Genomic DNA, 24,618 nt, shown 5'->3' with positions numbered 1-24,618 from the left:
GCTTTCTTTTTCTATTTATGGAAATAATTTTTGGAAAAAAAAAAAATTGAATTCTGTTTGGAATATGCCAATTCTTTACCCTTTACCAATAGAATTCAGTACTCTTTTCATGTAATTTTTTAATGAAAAATTTGAATATGTAAAAATGTGTAATTTTATACCTTTTATTTATGTTGAAACTAAACTTTTAACAGTTGTGTTGTGGGGAGAGGTTATAGACATATATAGACTTGAAAATATTAGATCCTTTAATTTTCCACTTTTTAAAGTTGTTAAGTGTGCAAAATTTCAAAATTCTGCTTGTGTACTTTTTTGCTTACATAGCTGATGCACATGCATTTGAGTGGTTGAAATGACTGAAATATGGTTAATGATTGTATTCATTATTGAAACGTTTAATTATAAACTCCTCTGATCTGGTTTTGCTGAAATGTAAACAGAACATTTTTTATATTGCATACAAGTACAGACATATATACTCCTATTTTAACACTTTTGCTTATAGCATTCCTGCTTTTAATACTCATATCTTCTGGTCCTGTGAAGTGCCTTTCATTCATTTTTTAGTGTCTATAGTGTTGAATATTTAATATGTTCTCTCCTTTTTTGTTTGTTTGTGTTCAGGGTTCTAAGGATGAATAAATCTGGATATAACCACCCATTCATTTTATTTACTTCAGTTTATTTACTTCACAGAAATAACAATGCACCTGGTACTGATGGAATCCAACCAATTATGTTAAAAGAAGCTGCTGAAGAGGTAGTTAACCTTTGGGCATAATGATAAGAACATCTGTAGGAACTTTTACATAATCTGTAGACGTCGCTACTGATTTGTGCAAATGTGACTCTTATTCACAAGGGTAGCTGTGAATAGGAGTCACATTTAAAACTTCTGTTCCCTCTGTATCTGTTTAGTTGGACCTCTGTGTGAGGTTAATAGTTAGGAGACAAAGAGTGGTTAGGAATAACTACTGTTCTTTGTCTTCATGGACTAATATAATGGAGGTACTATGGAGATTGGTGTTGGGGTCCCTCTTACTGTTTTTAATATTTATTAAAAATATCATTGTAGGTATTTCAAGTTTACTATGATACCCACTCTGATTACTATTAATGACAGTAATCAGAGTATGCTACTTGAAGAAGCTGATGGTCTGAAAAGTGACAAATGAGGTTTAACATTAATAAATAATAAAATAAATTTCTGCTTATTTTCCAGATGGCCAAGGCCACAAGAATTTAGAAAATCATTGTGACTGCACACATATTCAATTATAAATAAGGTCAGCCTGATTTTCAGCTTATTTTTTTTTTTATTCCTCCATAACAGCCAAAGCCCAACAGGAACTTATATAATTTACAAAAATAATTCATTTATATACATAAAAATAAAGAGAAATAAGCACACCATACATTTATATAAACCATTTTATATGCATATATGTATACATATTTATTTATCTGAATAAACTTTTACTACTTCTTTCTTGATATTAACATGTTTGAAAATTACATGTCCTTTAATTCTGGTCATGCATTTTTTATATCAACATAAGAGCCCAAAGCAGTAACCTTCTTACTTGTGGTTGTGCATGCCTACCAGTGGACTACAGCTGGTCCACTATATGTAGTGGCTGCTAGAACAGCTCATGAGGTTCTGCCAATGATATATAACAACTTTTGCAGGAGGAACAAAGAGGATTATTGTTCTTTTGTATATGGCAATGGTTAGGCCAAATCTACAATGCACAGAAGTTTGTAAATCTCATTTTAGGAAAGACATAGATCTGTAAGGGTTGCAGAGAAGAGCAACAATATTAGTTGGGAACACAAAAGGATATTCATATCAAGAAAGACTGGGGTTCTAAATTGCAATCTGTGGGAACTAGGTATCTGCATGATAACCTAATTGAAATACATAAGGCTTTAAAAGGGTTAAGTAAAATGAATACTGATGGCATTTTTATTCTTTCTCAGATGATGCTTACCAGAAGACATAAATTTAAGTTGATAATAGATGGTTGCAGAACAGAAATTGGCATTCAGCCAAAAAGTATTAGTATTAAAAAAAAAAAAAAAAAAAAAAAAAACAGAAAAAAAAAACTACCCACTTCATCTGATTATCCCCTTTATTAATTTATTTAATTACTCCTTAAATTTATTCAAACTGCCCACTTCCACAACTCTGGATGGAAGTTTACTCTAACAAATCAGTTACTGTCTGGCTGCACATATATCTTCGACTATCACCTATCTATGTTTGCACATCTGTCTTCAACTAAACTTTTACAATTTAAGTTTATGAGAAAAGGTAAGGATGCCATCAGCATTTAGTTCACTTAGGCTACTCAAAGTCTTAAACACTTCAGTCTGATTTCCTTGTATGTTTAGTTAAAAAAGGCTGCAATTTGAAAATTGAAGTCTTTCATAGTAAAAGTACCTTTTTATGTCTTTGACTAAATATTTTCATTGCTATTATTCTTCCTTTGTATCCACGTTTAATGAGAGATATTGGTCTTTTTTTTTTAATGGTGAGGATTACTTGTATTATTAGTGACACTGAAAGAAACCATTTGGTAATTTATGCATTTAAAACCTATTTTTTTCTGTATTTTCTATATAGAATTCTGATATTTGACCATTAATATTATTTGTATAAGTGTATGAATTTTCTGTCAACTTCTAAATTTGTTGAAGGATCATAGATTATGTTCTTCAACTTAACTTACAGCTGATAATACATTAGCATTAGCATTAGTAGAGGCATATGATGCAAGAAAGCAAGCTTATGCAGCATCACCCAAAAAAAAAAAAAAAAAAAAAAAAAACACTCCAGTTTCACCCCTCCGTTCGTTCCAAATACCTGTCCAGCTCAGCCTTAAATTTATTTAGGCTATCAACTTCCACAACAAGGGATGGAAGTCTGTTCCACCAACCAACTACCCGCTGGCCAAAGGCAAATTTCCACACATCTATCCTACATCTGTCTTTCCTCAATTTGAATTTATGCCCTCTCAAGTGATTATTCTGAGAAAGAGGAAGAATCCCATCACCATTGAGCATGCTCAAACCATTCAAGGCTTTATACACCTCAATCAGATCACCCCGCAGGTGCCTAGTCTCCAGACACTGTAATCTTCAAAACGTAAGCCTTTCTTTGTAAGAGTAACCCTTCATTCCATTCACTAATCTTGTTGCCCTTCTCTGTACTCATTCCAACAGCTCTACATCCTTCTTAAAAATTATGCCTACAGACCTGTATACAGTACCCAAGGTGTGGCCTGACCATTGACTTATACAAGGGGATAATCACCTCCTTAACCTTTGCTAGAAAAATTCCTGTATATCATTGACAAGACACCATGAGCTACTCTTGCAGACCGTATGCACTGCTCAGAAAACTTCATATCTACCTGCACAATTACCCCCAGGTCTTTTCATTCTCTACCACTGTCAGTGTAGTACCACAGAGTTAATACATTACTCTGGGGTTAGTGCTTCCCATATGTACTACTTTACATTTGTCAAAGTTAAAACTTCATTTGCCACCTCTCAGCCCATCTGCTCAACTTTTCTAGATCCTGTTGCAGCAGTGTACTGTCATTAGTGTCCTTGAAAACCCTGCCAACCTTTGTATTGTCTGCAAACTTGGACATTAAGCATGATATACCATGATCAGTATCATTTATAATTACAGAAAACAACAATGGACCCAACACTGAACCCTGAGGGACTCTACTAATAACATTAGTCCATGAAGAGCAGTGCCCATTGATTACCACTCTCTGTCTTCTCCCACTCAACCATCCCTTTATCCATAGTAGCAATTTGCCTCCAGTGCCACACTGCTCCAATTTGTTCAGCCGTCTTGCATGTGCAACAGTATCAAAAGCCTTTCTAAGATCCAAATATATGATATCAGAGTTATTCCCTGCATCCAGTTCCTTTGTGACCATATCATAGTATCCAATAAAATTGGTCAGACAAGACTTCCCCTTAACAAAACCATGTTGTGTCTGAACTATAACTGAAGTCTTGTCTAGATGATCCTGCAGTGCTTCTTTAACCAGTGCCTCCATTAATTTCCCAGGAACAGAAGTTATACTTTTTTTTTTTTTTTTTTTTCCCCATTATTATATGGGATCAGCATTTTTGTTGTTTTGGCATACAATTTTTACGGCCGGATGCCCTACCTGACGCCAACCCTCACCCTTTATTCGGGCTGAGGATATGCGGTGGTCATTCCCTGACCTTCCGCATCCTCCGTATTTGGTGATCACAGGCTCGAACCCTGTCTAATTAAAAAGTGTGTGCTATGCACTACTGCTCCTGCCCACCTGGCTACGGAGGCGCCCTTTACAGGAATATACAAAACTTGAATTAATAGTTTAACTAATACTATAATATAATATAGCTTATAATATAATTTATTTAATGCCATTTGGGGGGGTGGATGGAGATGGTGTTGTCCATTACAACCGGTATGTCCAAATCTAGTTTTATTATACAATAAAATAAATCTAAATGAGGAAGCAGCAGAACTATTCTCAATAAAACCTAAGTTTTTTTTATTTTTTATAGAACTTAAAAAAAGTTATCAATTGGCAAAAAAGCAATGATTTAAATATACAAACAGGTCTATAATTACTTGTGTCGCCCTTTGATCCTCCTTTGTGAATTGGGGTCACATTTGCACATCTCCAGTCCATGGTTACCTCCCCTGAGTCCAAGGAAGCTCTCATAATTATGACAAAGGGTTTGCTTACTTCCTTTGTTGCCTCCTTTAATATAACTGGGTAGATCCCATCCACCCTGGGTGCCTTTTTTATAACTGACTGTTATGAATCAGTTATAAATATATAATTTATAACTGACTGTTCTTGTGAAGCAATCTGTACAGTTATACAAAGTTAGCTCGCATTGCATTTTATTATTTTAATTAGTTGCATTTTAGTTTTAGTTAATTGTGTTTTATAATTTTATCTTTTTTTTTTTTTTTTTGGTAGGCCTGCAGCAGTTACTTTTGCAGATCCTGTTCTTACTACTTTGGATCCCGAATTTGGTCGTTTTGAAACTTTGGCAGGTTCTCCTCCTGTTACACATCATGAATTTTTTGTTGTTACAACTCCACACAGTTCAGAAGTATCTATTGAATCCAGCTCTCCTGAAAAAAAAATATTGGAAGAGCCAATTGAAGAACACGGTATAATTGAGTTGTTTTACATTTCAAGTGTCATAAATTATATATTTAAATTAAATAAATAAAATCTTATTTGACAATTAATGTGCTATGCACATGATCTAATAATATTAGCTGAATCAGAAAGTAATTTCCAGACATTACATTTGAGGTGCATTAGCAAATAGTAATAATTCATAATTTATAACAAAAAACAAAAAAAAAGCAAAGAGCAATGACTTTAGCATTAGCATTAGTAGAGGCATATGATGCAAGAAAGGAAGCTTATATAGCATCAGCCAAAAAAAAAAAAAAAAAACCCTTCTCATTTCACTCATTCTTTAACTCAAAATGTATGTCTAGTTCTGCCTTGAATTTATTTAAACTGCCCACTTCTACAAAGGCAGATGGAGGCTTGTTCCAGAAATCAACCATCCACTGGCTAAAGGCAAATTTCAGGACATTCTACAACTGTCTTTCCTCAATTTGAATTTGTCCCCTAAGGTAACTAATCTAGGCAAGAGGAAGAATCCCATCAGCATTGAGCTTGCTCAAACTATTCAAGGCCTTATATACCTCAATCAGATCACCTCGCAGGTGCCTAGTCTCCAGACACTGCAACATGTAGACTATTGTACAAATTGGATCAGAATAGTATTAAGGGTAAGTTGCTACAATGGATAAAAGGATGGTTCAGTTGGAGAAGACAGAGGGTGGTAATTAATGGGTGCTGCTCTTTGTGGACTAATGTTATTAATGGAGTCCCACAGGGTTCGGTGTTGGGTCCTCTGTTGTTTTGTATATTTATCAATGATATTGATGAATGTATATCAGGCTTAGTGTCGAAGTTTGCAGATAATACAAAGGTTGGCAGGGTTATTAATGACAGTAATGGTAGTGTGCTACTGCAACAGGATCTAGATAATTTGGGCAGATGGGCTAAGAAGTGGTAACTGAAGTTTAACCTTGACAAATGCAAAGTACTGCATATGGGTAGAAGTAACCCCAGAGAAACGTACCAACTGTGTGGTACTACACTTAAAGTGGTAGAAAATGAAAAAGACCTGGGAGTAATTGTTCAGTCAGATATGAAGTTTTCTGACCAATGCAGACAGGCTGCCAGGGCAGGTCATGGGGTTTTGTCAATGATATATATATGAATTTTGCTAGCAGGGAAAAGGAGGTGATTGTTCCTCTGTATAAGGCAATGGTCAGGCCACGCCTTGAGTAGTGCGTACAGGTCTGGAGGCCTCATTTTAGCAAGGATGTAGATTTGCTTGAGTATGTACAGAGAAGGGCAACACGATTGGTGAGGCGAATGACGGGATCCTCTTACCAAGAGAGGCTTAAGTTCTGCAAATTGCAGTGGCTGGAGACTAGGCACCTGCGTGGTGATCTGACTAAGGTGTATAAGGCCTTGAATGGGTTGAGCATGCTGAATTCTGATGGGATCCTTCCACTTGTTTAGATTACGAACCTAAGGGGGCATAAATTCAAATTAAGAAAAGACAGATGTAGAATAGATGTGCAGAAATTTGCCTTTAGCCAGCGGGTTGTTAATTGCTGGAACAAACTTCCATCTGTCGTTGTGGAAGTTGTTAGGTTAAATAAATTTAAGGAGGAACTGGACAGGCATTTGGAGGGAATGGTGTGATTTTTTTTTTTTTTGGCTGATGCTGCATAAGCTCATGCACTTGCATCCTTGCATCACATGCCACTACTACTACTTAAGTCTTTCTTTGTAAGAGCAACCCTTTCTTCCATTCACCAATATTGTTGCCCTACTCTGTACTCATTCAAGCAGCTCTACATCCTTCCTAAAATGAGGCCTCCAGACCTGTAAACAGTCCTGAAGATGTGACCTGACCATTGCCTTATAGAAGATAATAATAATCACCTCCGTATCCCTGCTAGAAAAATTCCTGTGTAGTGGGAGATGGCAGAGAGTGGTAATAAGTGGACACTACTCTATGTGGACTAATCTTATTAGTGGAGTCCCCTAGAGTTCGGTGCTGCGCCCATTGTTGTTTTGTGTATTTATCTATGATATTGATGAAGGTATTACAGACTTAATGTTTTGTTAACCCCTGGCACCACCATGCCGTGACGGGACTAATTGTATGTATATCATGCTGCAATTAAAGATTCTATTCTATTCTATTCTATTCTATTAATGTCCAAGTTTGCAGATGATACAAAGGTTGGCAGGGTTGTTAATGACAGTAAAGACAGTATGCTACTGCAAGAGGATTTAGAAAAGTTAGGCAGATGGACTGAGCAGTGCCAACTGAAGTTTAATATTGATAAATTCAAAGTTTTGTATATGGGTAGTAGTAACCCAAGAAAAACGTATCAACTGCATGGTACTACACTCAGGGAAGTGGAGAATGAAAAACACCTGGGAATAATTGTGCAGCCAGATATGAAGTACTCTGAGCAGTTGTTATTTTTTGATATTTTGGTTTTTTTTTCGGAGCATTAGCAACTAAGGTCATATTGCTCCGTGGATATGCAGTGGTCATTCCCTGACCTTTTCGCATCCTCCATATTTGGTGGTCACGGGCTCGAACCCCGGTCTAATCAAGAAGCGTGTGTTATGCACTGCTGCTCCTGCCCACCTGGCTATGGAGGCGCCTACTCTGAGCAATGCAGACTGGCTGCCAGAGCAGGTCATGGAGTCTTGTCAGTGATATATAGGAATTTTGCTAGCAGAGACGAGAAGGTGATTATCTCTGTATAAGGCAGTGGTCAGGCCACAACTTAAGTACTGTGTACAGGTCTGGAGGACTGATTTTAGGAAGAATGTATAGTTGCTACAACGAGTACAGAGAAGGGCAATAAGATTGGTGAGAGTAACAAAATGTGCTCTTACCAGGAGAGGCTTAACTTCTGCAAGTTGTAGCATCTGAAGACTAGACACCTGTGAGGTGATCGGATTGAAGTGTATAAGACCTTGAATGGTTTGAGCTGATGGGATTCTTCCGCATGATTAGATTAAGAACATGAGGGGGCATAGATTCAAATTGAGGAAAAACAGTTGTAGAATAGATGTGCAGAAGTTTTCCTTGAGCCAGTTGTTGATTGCTGGACCAGACTTCCATCTTTTGTTTTGGAAGTTGATAACTTAAATAAATTTAAGGCTGAACTCAACAAACATTTGGAGTGACCAGATGGGAGAAATTGGAAGTTTTTTTTTTGACTGATGCTGTATCTGCCTACACAAAAGCTCGAAAAATTGTAAAGCAGTTATTAATCAGTCCAAACTAAATTTCGAACAGGCTAAGAATAGAAAACTTTCTTCTTTTTTAAATGGTACACAAGCATTCTGGTCTTTGTTTGGCTTCAACTTTTGCCCATCTCTGTTCCCAATTCTGTCAAAACCAGATGGTTCCATTGCCACTTCAGGCAAGGATAAAGCTGACCTACTAGCATACTATTTTTCTTCAAACTCATGTATTAATGATCTTGGTAAGCCATTTCCTGCTATTCCCAGTATGCTCCATTCAAAGCCTCATGTGGTCTTCTATCATATGGCATAGGAAAATGTCAGATGGATTTTGACGAATCTTGATGCCTAGAAAGCTCCAGGTCATGATAGTATTTCTCCAATTGTTCTCACTCCTGTTTTGTGTCTCATTTTTTCTGTTTCTTATTTCAAAGATGTTTTTCATTCTGCTTGGAAATTTGCTCATATCTAGCCAATTTTTAAAAAGAGCGACAAATCCCTCCCATCTAATTATCGTCACATTGCAATTACTTTTACTCTTTCTAAAGTAATGGAGAAAGCAATTAACTGCTAATTCTTAAACTATCTAGAACCCTTCCATCTGATCAGTGATTGTCAGTGTGGATTCCATCAGTGATGATCCACTGGTGATATTCTGGCTTATGTTACCCATCTATGGACAAATTCAGTGGAAAAGTTGTGAATCTCAAGCAGTTGTTCTTAACATTTCAAAGGTTTCTGATCGTGTTTGGCATAAAGGTCTGCTAAATAAGCTTCCATCTCATGGTTTTCCAAATGTTTTTTAATTGGGTATCCAGTTTTCTCTGTGACCACTCACTGCAGTTGATGGTAGATGGCTTTCTGTCTTCTAACTTCTCCATTAATGCTGGTGTTCCCCAAGGTTTATTTCTTTCTGCCACTCTTTTCCGCTTGTATCTTAATGAACTTTTTCCATTGACTGGAAATCCTATCCATAGTTTTGCTGATTATAGCACATTACATTCCACCTTCCGTTATAAGAAATCTTGTCCTGCTCAAACAGCTTCAACTTCTCTAATATTCATTACCGATTCCTTAAATGCTGATCTCCAGGTAATTCTTCTTTAGGGCAAAGATAACATAGTTGATTTCAATCCTTCTAAAACTTAGTCCTGTCATATATCTTGAAAAAAGGAATCTTCTGCTGCTATACTTATCTTCGATGACACTCAAAATTTTAGGCATGACCATATATCTTTATTGGGGATCACCCTGTCTTCTAATCTCTCTCTCTCTCTCTCTCTCTCTCTCTCTCTCTCTCTCTCTCTCTCTCTCTCTCTCTTGGCATTAGCACATTACAACTGTTACTTCCTCTGCATCTAAAAAACTGGCTTTTCTCTTTCGCTCTTACCGTTACTTTTTTCCAAACAGCTGTTCGCTCTGTACCTCTCTCTGACTTCTAGATTCCATTTCAAAGGAAGGCAGTTTGACTCATCTTTAATAAAGTCTGTCCCTTCTCTATCTTATAGACATTCTGCTTTTGCTGCCTTTTCTATAGATACTGAGTACTGTTCTTCTGAATTGGCGTCTATAATTCCCACTCTCTCTTTCAGAGCAGTCTGAACACATGCCGAAACCATTCAACATCCTTTTACTGTCCAACTTCAAAATCACAGAACCAACTTTTTTTTTTCCCTTATTTATTCATTCAACTTCTGTTTTCTGGAACAACTTTTTTTCATTTTTTATTTTCTGAAAATTACAATCTACAGAAGTTCAAGTCTAATGTCAACAAATATCTTTTTTTCATCTTCTCAACCTCCAATCCATGCATGGTACTAAGTACTATAGGTTCTGATACCTCTTGCGTTTGGGATTTTCGTAATAAAAGAAAAAAGAAATTATGAGTGGGAACTTATGGCTCCCACTCAGTGGGCATTGCTCTTCGTGGACTAATGTTATTAGTGGAGTCCCACAGGTTTCGATGTTGGGTTCACTGTTGTTTTGTATATTTATAAAAAATTTTGATGAAAGAAGTGGGAACGAGAGTAGCCTTCGTCAGGCAAAGTTTTTACAGCTCAGGAAATTAGAGAAGTTTTTTCTGTTTTATTAATTTAAATTGGCATATTAACATAATTTCTAGAGTAGCTTTATATTCCTAGTTACAATACTTAGCTTAAATTTTAACTTAGATAGAGATTTTGTAGGTTATTACATAGTATCGGTAAGGGTATCCAATCCACATGTTTTAGAAATTTTGCGGAGCCGGTGAACGGGAAGTTTTTTAGCTATATTTAGCCACTTTATTGGCTAATTGTTATACTAAATTATTTTCTATAAATAGCTTATAGACCTAGTCAAGATCCTTGGTTTATTCCGAATTGAGACAGCGAGATTTTGGAAGTTAATTAATACTTAAGTGTCCGTAGATTTACAATTCGTAACTTGCTGCCATTGTTATACGATACAACGTTATATCCCGAACTAGATAGCGTTACTTTAGTACAGTGTAGTATATAATATTATCAATTAATCAGTAAAATTTATTAATCTTGTTAAACTTCATTGTTACTTAAATTGTACTTTTAACTAAATACATATAACAACTTAGATTTTACAGACGTAACAAAATTAATTAATACATAACTTGATACAGAAGTTATATAACGAAACTCGAAGATAATACTCGATACTGAAAAATATATATAGATATATAGCGTTACAACTGCGTTGGGATACAAGTTTGTACTAAATGCATTAAGCATCTGCAGATAAAGGAACCACTAGGTGGCAGTGATCACAGTGTGCTGAAGTGGGATTTACTCAAAGAGGTAACTACCATTAGGGGTAAAGGGAAGGGTTTTTGCTTTCGTAAAGGTGTTTACGGTGGTCTCAGACAGTATTTAAATTCTATACAGTGGGACCAACTGATGATGTTACCAACAGCAAATTCAAAATCTTGGAAGCTACTAGGCTTTACATAGCAACTAAGAAAAATTATTCAAGGTTTAGGCCTAAATGGATGTCGGATGAACTAATGAACATATGGCAGAGAAGAAAAATGCATGGGATACATAAAAATTAATGGGTGACATGGAAGCTTATGATAGATACAAGCTGCCCTGTAACCAAGTCACAAGGAAGATTAGGCAGTCAAAGGCAGATTATGAGAAATCCTTGGCAAAGGATGCAAAGAAAAACAACAAAGAGTACTTTACCTATGTAAACCTCTAGAAGGAAATGGATGAATCAGATTGGTTCACTGGATATTGATAGTTAAACTGTTGATGATCCTGCTCAGGTGTCTAACAAACTAAATGAGTATTTTGCATCTATCTTCACCCATGAGGAGTTATTCAGTGAGGGGAATGCCAGAGGTGAGTTAAACTCTGGCAGCAAGCTGGATGATTTTGTAATAACTAAGAGGAAAGTGGAGGAGAAATTGTTGAAGATAAACATAATAAAGGCACAGGGGTGGATGGGATCTATCCAGTTATATTAAAGCAGGAAGCAAAGGAAGTAAGCAAACCTTTAGCAATAATTATGAGAGCTTCCTTGGATTCAGGGGCCCATGGACTGGAGATGTGCAAATGTGACCCCAGTTCACAAAGGAGGATCAAAGGGTGACACAAGTAATTACAGACCTGTTAGTTTAACTTCTATTCTAGGAAACTTAATGGAGGCACTGGTTAAAGAAGCACTGCAGAATCATCTAGACAAGACTTCAGTTATAGCTCGGACACAGCATAGTTTTGTTAAGGGAAAGTTTTGCCTGACCTATGTTATGTTATTTGGGTTTTAGGAGCTTTAACAACATAGGCCATATTGCTTCGGGATATGCGGTGGTCATTCCCTGACCTTTACGCACCCTCCGTATTTGGTGGTGACACGCTCGAACCCCGGTCTAATCAAGAAGCATGTGCTACGCACTGTTGCTCCTTCCCACCTGGCTACGGTGGCGCCTTTGCCTGACCTATTTGATTGGATACAATGATGTGGTCACAAAAGGACTGGATGCAGGGAATAATTTTTATATCATATATTTGGATCTTAGAAAGGCTTTTGATGGAAGACTGCTGAACAAATTGGAGCAGTGTGGCATTGGAGGCAAATTGCTGCTATGGATAAAGGGATGATTGAGTGGGAGAAGACAGAGAATGGTAATCAATGGAAACTGCTCATCGTGGACTAACGTTATTAGTGGAGTCCCTCAAGGTTCTGTGTTGGGTCCATTATTGTTTTCTGTATTTATATATGATATTGATGATTGTATATCAAGCTTAATGTCCATGTTTGCAGACAATACGAAGGTTGGCAGGTTGTTAAGGACACTAATGACAGTACGCTGCTACAACAAGATCTAGAAAAGTTGAGCATATGGGCTGAGAGGTGGCAAATGAAGTTTAATATTGATAAATGTAAAGAACTATATATGGGAAGCAGTAACCCCAGAGTGACGTATTAACTCTGTCTTACTACACTGACAGTGGTAGAGAACGGAAAGGACCGGGGGGGGGGGTAATTTTGCAGGCAGATATGAAGTTTTCTGAGCAGTGCAGATGGTTTGCAAGAGTGAGTAGCTCGTGGTGTCTTGTCAATGATATACAGGAATTTTTCTAGCAGGGATAAGGAGGTGATTGTATAAGGCAATGGTCAGGCCACACCTTGAGTACTGTATACAGGTATGGAGGCCTCATTTTAAGAAGGATGCAGAGCTGTTGGAACGAGTACAGAGAAGGGCAACAAGATTAGTGAATGGAACAAAGGGTTGCTCTTACAAAGAAAGGCTTAAATTTTGAAAATTACAGTGTCTGGAGACTAGGCACCTGCTAGGTGATCTGATTGAGGTGTATAAAGCCTTGAATGGTTTGAGCATACCCAATGCTGATGGGATTCTTGCTCAGAATAAACACCCGAGAGGGCATAAATTGAAATTGTGGAAAGTCAGTTGTAGGATAGATGTGCGGAAGTTTGCTTTTAGCCAGTGGGTAGTTGGTTGGTGGAACAGACTTCTATCCTTTGTTGTGGAAGTTAATAGCCTAAATAAATTTACGGCTGAGCTGGACAGGTATTTGGAACGAATAGAGGGGTGAAATGGTTTTTTTTTTTTTTTTGGCTGATGCTGAATAAGCTTATTTTCTTGCATCATATGCCTCTGCTAATGCTAATGCTAATGACAGGCCATTCAGATTAAGCATTTGAACATATTAAAGCAATCCATTAGATAGATCTTCCCATCTCTTATCATAATACCAGATTTCTATCTTCACTATAAATTTTGCAATCCTTTTCTTTATAAATATAAGTACTATCTTATTATTTAAATTAAATAATTTTCCTTTTCTTTGTTTTTTGGTTTAGTTTCTCTTCCACATACTGCTCTTCCTGGAGCAATCACAATGTTTGAACCACCTTTATTTCCCAAGTTTGAAGAAACAGAGGTAATATAGTTGAGCATTCTTGTTTAGTGTTCATTTTGAGCATGTTACCTACTTTATTCATACATTTATAAAATTTATTCTTTTGAATATTCTTTTACGTGACTAATAGTATTATTACTGTCATGCAAAGGAAATTAGTGAAATTTTTCAAGATGGATATTGGGAATTGAATTAATATCTATTACATAAGTTCTACCCAAATATATGACATGATTTTCATTGTTTCAGTGACCCCAAATTTTTTTTTAAATAAAAAATATGGAAAAATTTTTTTAATGTATTATGGATAATATTTCATGACACCTGTTTTCATGACTAGTTTTTCTTTTCTTTTTATTTGGGAACATAAAAGTCAACAAAGAGAGGGAACCCATTAGACCTATTACCAGTGGAAAAATGTACACTGGAAGCAATGTCGCATAACTGGTAAGTACAATCACCAGTTTTCCTGAATAATACAAGATCCATAAATATGTGCAAAAAGGTTAGGTGGAATAGGACTAGGGTATGTCTGCCCTGGGCAAAATTTGATGATGTCGTAGAGCAGATATTATATTTTAAAAGCAAAAGAGGTGATATTGTTGTACACATTGCCACTAATGATATTAAGAGTAGGAGATTTGCAAACATAACAAGTACAGATCAATCTTGAAAAAAGTCATGAGGCAGGGTAAAATTTGAAATTGTCTGTAATTCAACACAGACACAATAGGAGGGAGTATATGATAAGAGCCTTGTCAATCAGTTCGGCCCTGGAGAGAGAGAGATTGAGCAAGCCTCATGGGGTAGAATTTTTCTCAGTGTGCTCTGTGTTTGTTAATAGGAGAGGATGTTTCTACAAGGATGGGATACACTTAATAGAAAGGGTGGAAGAATAATTGCTGATGCTATTGAGGCAGTGTTATGGGTTGGAAAACTGCTAGTTTGGGAAGATACAGACTAATAGATTAACACTAGCTGCAGAAAGATATGAAAGTGATTCTTGCAATGCTTCTACTGAAATGAGCAGCTGCCTGGTGAGGCAAGGTAAATGATCCATGACGGGAGTCATCATGGAGTCATCACCTAACATACATAAGCTATGTTACGATAATTAAGAGAAAGAACAGGTGCATGTATACTTGTACACTACTGTTAGGAGTACAGTAAATAAATTTGATGAATTTGAAGTTTTATTGAAATTAATCGAAATCATGACTCAGACCACAGCAGCAAAGCAAAAGGCTCAAGCTAATGGAAGTGCTGTGGCTCAGAGGAGAACTGAGGGGGGCAGTTGCCTTCTGAATCACAGCCTTTTAAAATGCACTGCTTGCATGATGTTTGTGGAGCATTCAGGTACGGGACATGATATTGCCATGGGGGATATCTTTGTGTGTGCGCGATGCAAGGAGTGTAACAAAATCAGGCAACAACTCCGCATTGTTATGGGCCTATATGTGAGCTTGAAGGACAGGGTGGATGCCCTCGAAGGAACTAAATTGAGGGGCCCCATCAAGCTCTCAGCTACCCACATCAATGCCAGAGCTTGTACCTGGTAATCACGCAACACAGTGGCAACCCACCAAAGCAGAATGCTGTTATTGTTATTTATTTGGTGTTTAGGAGCATTAGCAACTAAGGCCATATTGCTCCGGGATATGCGGTGGTCATTCCCTGAGCTTTCCACATCCTCCGTATTTGATGGTGACGGGCGCGAACCCCGGTCTAATCAAGAAGTGTGTGCTACGCACTGCTGCTCCTTCCCACCTAGCTACGGAGGCGCCTCAGGCAGAATGCGCTGGTCCCACAGGAACTAGTAGTTGTTGGTGACTCTATTGTCAGGGAAACGGGGAACATGCTTTGTAAAAAGGATAGGTGGAACAGGACCAGGGTATGTCTGCCAGGGGCAAAGGTTGATGATGTTTTAGAGCGGATATCATATTTTAAGGGCACAAGAGGTGATATAGTTATACACATTGGCACGAATGATATCAAGAGTAGGAGACTGGCAGAATTTCTTAACAAGTACAGGTCACTGTTGAAAAAAAGCTGTGAATTATTTTTGAATTTGAAAGTGTCTGCAATTCTGCGCAGACACGATAGGAGGGAGTATATGATGAGAGCCTTGTGGATCAATTCGGCCCTGGAAAGAATGTGCAAGGCTCAAGGGGTGGAATTTTTTTCAGCCTGGACTGTATTTGTTAACAGGAGAGACTGCATCTACAGGGATGGGATACACTTAAATAGAAAGGGTACAAGAATGTTTGCTGATGCTATCGAGGCAGTGTTAGGTGGGTCGGAAAACTGCTAGCTTGGGGGGATACAAAGACTAATAGATCAACAGTAGCCACCTGACAGAGGTGAAAGTGATTCTTGCACTGCTTCTATTGGAATGAGCCGCAGCCTGGAAAATAAGAGAATGCTGGGAATCATTGGGGTACAAATAAACACATAGATTGTGTAAGGTAGCTAAGAAAAAGAACATGTGCATGTATACTTGCGTGTACACCAATGCTAGGAGTTTAGTAAATAAATTTGATGAATTTGAGGTATTGCTCAAAACATCAAAGGCAGATATTGTGAGGATTTCAAAGACGTGGTGTCACACAGATATAAGGAATGCAGAACTGGAATTTGGGGAGTACAATGTCTACAGAAAGGATAGACAGGGTAGGAAGGGAGGAGGGGTTATGCTATTAGTTAAGAAATACACAAAATCCAAGGAAGTGAAGCCAGTCGTCATTGCTGGGCAGTGCAGTGTCGAGTCAGTTTGGTGTGACATAAGCATTGGGAGATCAAAATTGAGAGTAGGAGTGTGCTATAGGCCTAATGACTTTAATAAGTATAATAAGAAACTGTACGGGGAAATAGAGTGGGCCAGTAAATCGGAGAGTCTTATAATGGGGGATTTTAATTTCCCAGATATTGACTGGAATTTGGGGGCTGGTCACTCACACACTAGCAAGGCTTTTGTGGATTTATTGGATGATTGTTTTCTACATCAGCATGATCGGGAGGCAACTAGAGGGAGTAATACTCTTGATTTGATTATCAGTTGTGATTCTTCATGCATTAAGAATCTGCAGATAAAGGAACCACTAGGTGGCAGTGATCACAGTGTGCTGAAGTGGGATTTACTCAGAGAGGTAACTACCATTAGGGGTAAAGGAAAGGGTTATTGCTTTCGTAAAGGCGACTACGATGGACTGAGACAGTATTTAAATTCTATGCAGTGGGACCAACTGATGATGTTATCAACAGCAAATTTAAAATGGGAAGCATTCAAAGAACTTATCTTGGAAGCTACTAGACTTTACATACCAACTAAGAAATATTGTTCAAGGTTTAGGCCTAAATGGATGTCAGATGAACTAATGAGACATATGGCAGAGAAGAAAAATGTATGGGATACATACAAATTAACACGTGACACAGACCCATATGATAGATACAAGTTGATCTGTAACCAAGTTACAAAGGAGTTTAGGCAGGCAAAGGCAGATTACGAGAAATCTTTGGCAAGGGATGGCAAATCTTTGGCAAGGGATGGCAAATCTTTGGCAAAGAAAAACAGCAAGGAGTTCTTTACTTATGTAAACTCTAGAAGGAAGGGGATGAATCAGATTGGTCCACTTGATATTGATGGGTCAACTGTTAATGATCCTGCTCAGGTAGCTAACAAACTAAATGAATATTTTGCATAAACATTCACACATGAGGAGTTATTCAGTGAGGGGAATGCCAGAGGTGTATTCAACTCTGGCAGTAAGTTAGAGAATCTTGTAATAACTGAGAGTAAAGTGGAGGAGAAATTGTTGAAGATAAACAAAAGAAAGGCACCTGGGGTGGATGGGATCTATCCAGTTATATTATAAAGGAGGCAGCAAAGGAAGTAAGCAAACCCTTAGCCATAATTATGAGCGCTTCCTTGGACTCAGTGGAGATACCCACAGAATGGAGATGGGCAAATGTGACCCCAATTCACAAAGGATGGTCAAAAGCTGACACAAGTAATTATAGACCTGTGAGTTTAACTTCTGTTCCAGGAAAAGTAATGAAGGAACTGGTTACATAAGCACTGCAGGATCTAGACAAGACTTCAGTTATAGCTCGGACACAGCATTGTTTCGTTAAGGGGAAGTCTTGCCTGACCAATTTGATTGGATACTGTGATGCAGTCACAAAAGAACTGGATGCAGAGAATAACTGATATTATATACTTGGATCTTAGAAAGGCTTTTGATACTGTTGCACATGAAAGACTGCTGCACAAATTGGAGCAGTGTGCCATTGGAGGCAAATTGCTGCTATGGATAAAGGAGTGGTTGAGGGGGATAAGACAGAGAGTGGTAATCAATGGACACTGCTCATCGTGCACTAATGTTATTAGTGGAGTCCCTCAGGGTTCAGTGTTGGGTCCATTATTGTTTTCTGTATTTATAAATGATATTGATGATGGTATATCAAGCTTAATGTCCAAGTTTGCAAACGATACGAAGGTTGGCAGGGTTGTCAAGGACACTACTGACACTATGCTACTGCAACAGGATCTGGAAAGGTTGTGCTGAGAGGTGGCAAATGAAGTTTAACATTGACAAATGTAAAGTACTACATATGGGAAACAGCAACCCCAGAGCAACGTATCAACTCTGTGGTACTACAGTGGTAGAGAATGAAAAGGAACCTGGGGGTGGTTGTGCAGGCAGATATGAAGTTCTCTGAGCAGTGCAGATGGGCTGCAAGAGTAGCTCATGGTGTATTGTCAATGATATATAGGAATTTTCTAGCAGGGATAAGGAGGTGATTATTCCCTTGTATCAGGCAATGGTCAGGCCACACACACACCTAGAGTACTGTATACAGGTCTGGAGGCCTGATTTCAAGGATGTAGAGCTGCTGGAATGAGTATAGAGAAGGGCAACAAGATTAGTGAATGGAACAAAGGGGTGCTTTTATGAAGAAAGGTTTAAGTTTTGCAAATTACAGTGTTTGGAGACTAGGCACCAGCGAGGTGATAGAGGTGTATAAAGCCTTGAATGGTTTGAGCATGCTCAATGCTGATGGGATTCTTCCTCTTGCTCAGAATAATCACCTGAGAGGGCATAAATTCAAATTGAGGGAAGACAGATGTAGGATAGACGTGCGGAAATTTGCCTTTAGCCAGCGTGTGGTTGGTTGGTGGAACAGACTTCTATCCCTTGTCATGGAAGTTGATAGCCTAAATAAGTTTAGCATTAGCATTAGCATTAGCATTAGCATTAGTAGAGCCATATGATGCAAGAAAGCAAGCTTATTCAGCATCAGCCAAAAAAAAAAAAAAAAAAACCCCTCTCCCATTTCACCCCTCCGTTCGTTCGAAATACCTGTCCAGTTGAGCTTTAAATTTGTTTAGGCTATCAACTTCAACAACAAGTGATGGAACTCGGTTCCACCAACCAACCACCCGCTGGCCAAAGGCAAATTTCCGCACATCTATCCGACATCCGTCCTTCCTCAATTTGAATTTATGCCCTCTGAGGTGATTATTCTGAGAAAGATGAAGAATCCCATTGGCATTGAGCATGCTCAAACCATTCAAAGCCTTATACACCTCTATCAGATCACCTCGCCGGTGCCTAGTCTCCAGACTCTGTAATTTGCAAAACTTAAGCCTTTCTTCGTAAGAGCAACCCTTTGTTCCATTTACTAATCTTGTTGCCCTTCTCTGTACCCGTTCCAGCAGCTCTACATCCTTCTTGAAATGAGGCCTCCAGACCTGTATACAGTACTCAAGATGTGGCCTAACCATTGCCTTATACAAGGGAATGATCACCTCCTTATCCCTGCTAGAAAAATTCCTGTATATCATTGACAAGACACCATGAGCTACTCTTGCAGCTCGTCTGCACTGCTCAGAGAACTTCATATCTGCCTGCACAATTACCCCCAGGTCCTTTTCATTCTCCACCACTGTCAGTGTAGTACCGCAGAGTTGATACATTGCTCTGGGGTTACTGTTACCCATATGTAGTACTTTACATTTGTCAATGTTAAACTTCATTTGCCATCTCTCAGCCCATCTGTTCAACCTTTCCAGATCCTGTTGCAGCAGCATAGCGTCAGTAGTGTCCTTAACGACCCTGCCAACCTTTGTATCATCTGCAAACTTAGACATTAAACTTGATATCCCATCATCAATATCATTCATAAACACCGAAAACAACAATGGACCCAACACTGAACCTTGAGGAACTCCACTAATAACATTAGTCCACGTTGAGCAGTGTCCATTGATTACCACTCTCTGTCTTCTGCCACTCAACCATCCCCTTATCCATAGCAGCAATTTGCCTCCAATGCCACACTGCTCCAATTTGTGCAGCAGTCTTCCATGTGCAACAGTATCAAAAGCCTTTCTAAGATCCAAATATATAATATCAAAGTTATTCCCTGCATCCAGTTCTTTTGTGACTACATCATAGTATCCAATCAAATTGGTCAGGCAAGACCTGCCCTTAACAAAACCATGCTGCGTCTGAGCTATAACTGAATTCTTGTCTAGATGATCCTGCAGTGCTTCTTTAACCAGTGCCTCCATTAATTTACCTGAAACAGAAGTTAAACTAACACGTCTATAATTACTTGTGTCAGCCTTTGATCCTCCTTTGTGAATTGGGGTTACATTTGCACATCTCCAGTCTATGGGTACCTCCCCTGAGTCCAAAGAAGCTCTCATAATTATGGCTAGGGGTTTGCATACTTCCTTTGCTGCCTCCTTTAATATAACTGGATAGATCCCATCCACCCCAGGTGCTTTTTTATGTTTATCCTCAACAATCTCTCCTCCACTTTCCTCTCAGTTATTACAAAATCATCCAGCTCACTGCCAATGTTTACTTTACCTACATCATTCTCCTTCCTGAATAACTCCTCATGCGTGAATGTAGATGCAAAATACTCATTTAGATTGTTAGCCACCTGAGCAGGATCCTCAACTGTTGAACCATCAATATCCAGTAGACCAATCTGATTCATCCCTTTCCCTCTCGAGTTCAAGTATGTAAAGAACTCCTTTCTGTTTTTCTTTGCATCCTTTGCCAAGGATTTTTCGTAGTCTGCCTTTGCCTGCCTAATCTCCTTTGTGACTTGGTTACAGACCAACTTATATCTATCACAGGCTTCCATGTCACCCATTAATTTGTATGTATCCCATGCATTTTTCTTCTCTGCCACATGTCTCATTAGTCCATCTGACAACCCTTTAGGCCTAAACCTTGAACAATATTTCTTAGTTGGTATGTAAAGCCTGGTATCCACCAAGATTAGTTCCTTGAATGCTTCCCATTTTGAGTTTACTGTTGGTAACATCATCAGTTGGTCCCACTGTATAGAATTTAAATACTGTCTCAGACCATCATAGTCGCCTTTACGAAAACAAAAACCCTTCCCTTTACCTCTGATGGTAGTTACCTCCTTGAGTAAATCCCACTTCAACACACTGTGATCACTGCCACCTAGTGGTTCATTTATCTGCAGGTTCTTAATGCATGAAGAATCACTACTGATAATCAGATCAAGAGTATTGCTCCCTCTTGTTGCCTCACGAACATGCTGATGTAGAAAACAATCATCCAATAAATCCACAAAAGCCTTGCTAGTGTGCGAGTGACCAACCCACAAATTCCAGTCAATATCTGGGAAATTAAAATCCCCCATTATAAGACTCTCTGATTTACTGGCCCACTCTATTTCCCTGTACAATATATTATTATACTCATCAGAGTCATTAGGCCTATAGCACACTCCTACTCTCAATTTTGATTTCCCTATGCTTATGTCACACCAAACTGACTCGACACTGCCCTGTCCATCGATGTCAACTGGCTTCACTTCCTTTGACTTTATGTGTTTCTTAATTAATAGCATAACCCCTCCTCCCCTCCTGTCCTGTCTATCCTTTCTATATACATTGTATTCCCCAAATTCCAGTTCCGCATTACTTATATCTGTGTGACACCACGTCTCTGATATCCCAACAATATCTGCCTTTGATGTTTTGAGCAATACCTCAAATTCATCAAATTTATTTACCAAACTCCTAGCATTGGTGTACACGCAGGTATACATGCACCTGTTTCTATTCTTAGCTACCCTAACACAACCCATGTGTTTACTTGTAACGCAATGACTACCAGCAGTCTCTGAAATATCCTGCATCTTGTTTTTCAGACTTCTGCTCATTTGAATAGAAGCAGTGCAAGAATCACTTCCACCTCTGCCAGTGGCTACTGTTAATCTATTAGTCCTTGTATCCCCCCCAACTAGCAGTTTTCCGACCCACCTTACACTGCCTCGAGAGCATCAGCAAAAATTCTTGCACCCTTTCTATTTAAGTGTATCCTATCCCTGTAGAAGCAATCTCTCCTGTTAACAAGTACAGTCCAGGCTGAAAAAAATTCTACCCCTTGAGCCTTGCACAATCCCTCCAGGGCCGAATTGATCGACAAGGCTCTCATCATATACTCCCTCCTATCGTGTCTGGCAGAATTGCAGACACTTTCAAGTTCAACCCTAATTCACGGCTTTTTTTCAACAGTGACCTGTACTTGCTAAGTAATTCCGCCGGTCTCCTACTCTTAATATCATTAGTGCCAACGTGTACAACTATATCACCTTTTGTGCCCTTAAAATATGATATCCGCTCTAAAACATCATCAACCTTTGCCCCTGGCAGACATACCCTGGTCCTGTTCCACCTATCCTTTTTACAAAGCATGTTCCCCGTTTCCCTGACAATAGAGTCACCAACAACTACTAGTTCCTGTGGGACCAGCGCATTCTGCCTAGGGGGCTGCCCCTGTGTTGCCTGATGACCAAGTGCAAGCTCTGGCGTTGATGTGGGCAGCTGAGAGCTTGATGGGCCCCTCAATTTATTTCCTTCGAGGGCATCCACCCTGTCCTTCAAGGTCTCATAAAGGTCCATAACAACGCTGAGTTGTCGCCTGATTTCCTTGCACTCCTTACATCGTGCACACACAAAGACATCCCCCTTGGCAGTATCATGTCCCGTACCCGACTGCTCCGCAAACATCAAGCAAACAGTGCATTTTAATAGACTGTGATTCAGAGGGCAACTGCCCCCCTCAGTTCTCCCCTGAACCACAGCACTCCCATTAGCTTGAGCCTTTTGCTTTGCTGCTCTGGTCAGAGTCATGATTCCAATTTAATTCAATAAAATTTAAAACAAAAATTAAATCCTTAAGTTATATCCCAAAACAGTTATGTTATATATATATATATATATATATATATATATATATATATATATATATATTTTTTTTTTTTTTTTTTTTTCGGTATCTAGTGTTCCCTTTATACAACTTCCGTATCACGTGTACCACTATAGTTATGTATTAATTATTTGTTACGATTAAGTCGTTATATATATTTATAGAGTTAAAAATACAATTTAATTGACAATAAAGTTTATCAAGATTAATAGATTTACTGATTAATTGACAATATTATATTATGCAGTATACTACACTAAGCTTATGCTATCGTGTAAAAATGGCGGGAATTCACGAACTGTATTTCTACGGACTCGTAAGTATTGATTAGTTTCGAAATCTCGCTATCTCAATTTAGAATAAACTAAGGATCCTGACTAGGTCTATAATCTACTTATAGAAGATAATTTGATATAACAATTGGTTAATAAATCGACTAAATTTGGTTAAAAGACCTCTCGTTCAATTTGTGACACGTGGATTTGATACCGTTACCGATACTAAGTAATATCTACGAAATCTCTGTCTAAGTTAAACTTTAAACTAAGTATCGTAACTAGGAATATAAAGCTACTCTAGAAAATAAGTTAATATGACAATTTAAACTAATAAAGCAGAAAATAAATCAGGAAAAACTTCTCTGTTTGAAGAGCTTTAAGGAGCAATGTCTGCACAGGCCAACCTCGCACCAGACAGATATTTCGAACGAACAGAAGGGTGAAGTGGAAGTGTCTTTTTTTTGGCTGATGCTGCATAAGCTTGCTTTCTTGCATAAAATGCGTCTACTAATGCTATTGCTAAAGTGCTGTTCAAGATATTGAAGGCGGATATTGTTGGTATATCAAAAACTTGGTGTCACACAGAAATAAGAAATGCAGAATTTAAATTTGGGTTGTACAATGTGTAGAGAAAGGATTGACAGGATAAGAATGGAGGAGTTATGCTGTTAGTTAAGAAATACATAAAATTGTAGTCAGTGCATCCAGTTGAAATCGGTGGACAGTGCAGTGTTAAGTCATTTTGGTGTGACCTAAGCACTGGGAAAGAAAAAATTAGTGTAGGAGTGTGTTAGAGACTTAATGACTGTGATGTGTACAATGAACAGCTCAACAGATAAAGAGTGGACCAATAAATCAAAATGTCTTATAATGTGGATTTTAACTTCCCAGATATTGACTGGAACTAGTGGTTTGGTCACTCACACACTAGCAAGACCTTTGTGGATTTATTGGATAAATGTTTTCTGCAGCAGCATGTTCGAGAGGCAACTGGAGGGAGTAATTCCCTTGATCTGATTATCAGCAGTGATTAGTCATACATTAAGAATCTGCATATAAAGGAATAACTTGATTGCAGTGATCACAATGTACTGATGTGGGATTGACTGAAATTTATAACTATGATCAGGTGTAAAGGGAAGAGTTTTTGCTTTTGTAAAAGTGACTGCAGTGGTCTCAGACAGTTTTTAAATTCTATATAGTGGACCAACTGATGATGTTACCAACAGCAAATTCTAAATGGGAAATATTCAAGGAATTAATC

The 24,618-nt window shown here is 38.3% G+C and overlaps 1 protein-coding gene across 1 annotated transcript in view; it reads right to left on the bottom strand.

The window, feature by feature from the left end:
• Nucleotides 1-5,065: 5,065 nt before the first annotated feature.
• The window catches only part of LOC150078548 (uncharacterized), a 732,675-nt gene continuing 713,122 nt past the window's right edge, over nt 5,066-24,618 (bottom strand). The window contains exon 16 of the mRNA XM_090384778.1: nt 5,066-5,167. Within this exon, the coding sequence (XP_090240904.1) occupies nt 5,150-5,167 (18 nt within the window). The 3' untranslated portion in view covers nt 5,066-5,149. The remainder of the gene's footprint in view (nt 5,168-24,618) is intronic.

Source organism: Mastigoproctus giganteus, chromosome 11, assembly GCF_048544385.1.
Source record: "Mastigoproctus giganteus isolate SK-2022 chromosome 11, ASM4854438v1, whole genome shotgun sequence".
In the NCBI taxonomy this organism is placed as follows: Eukaryota; Metazoa; Arthropoda; class Arachnida; order Uropygi; family Thelyphonidae; genus Mastigoproctus; species Mastigoproctus giganteus.
The sequence above is the reverse complement of the archived record's forward strand: the minus strand, read 5'-3'. Positions and strand labels throughout refer to the sequence as shown.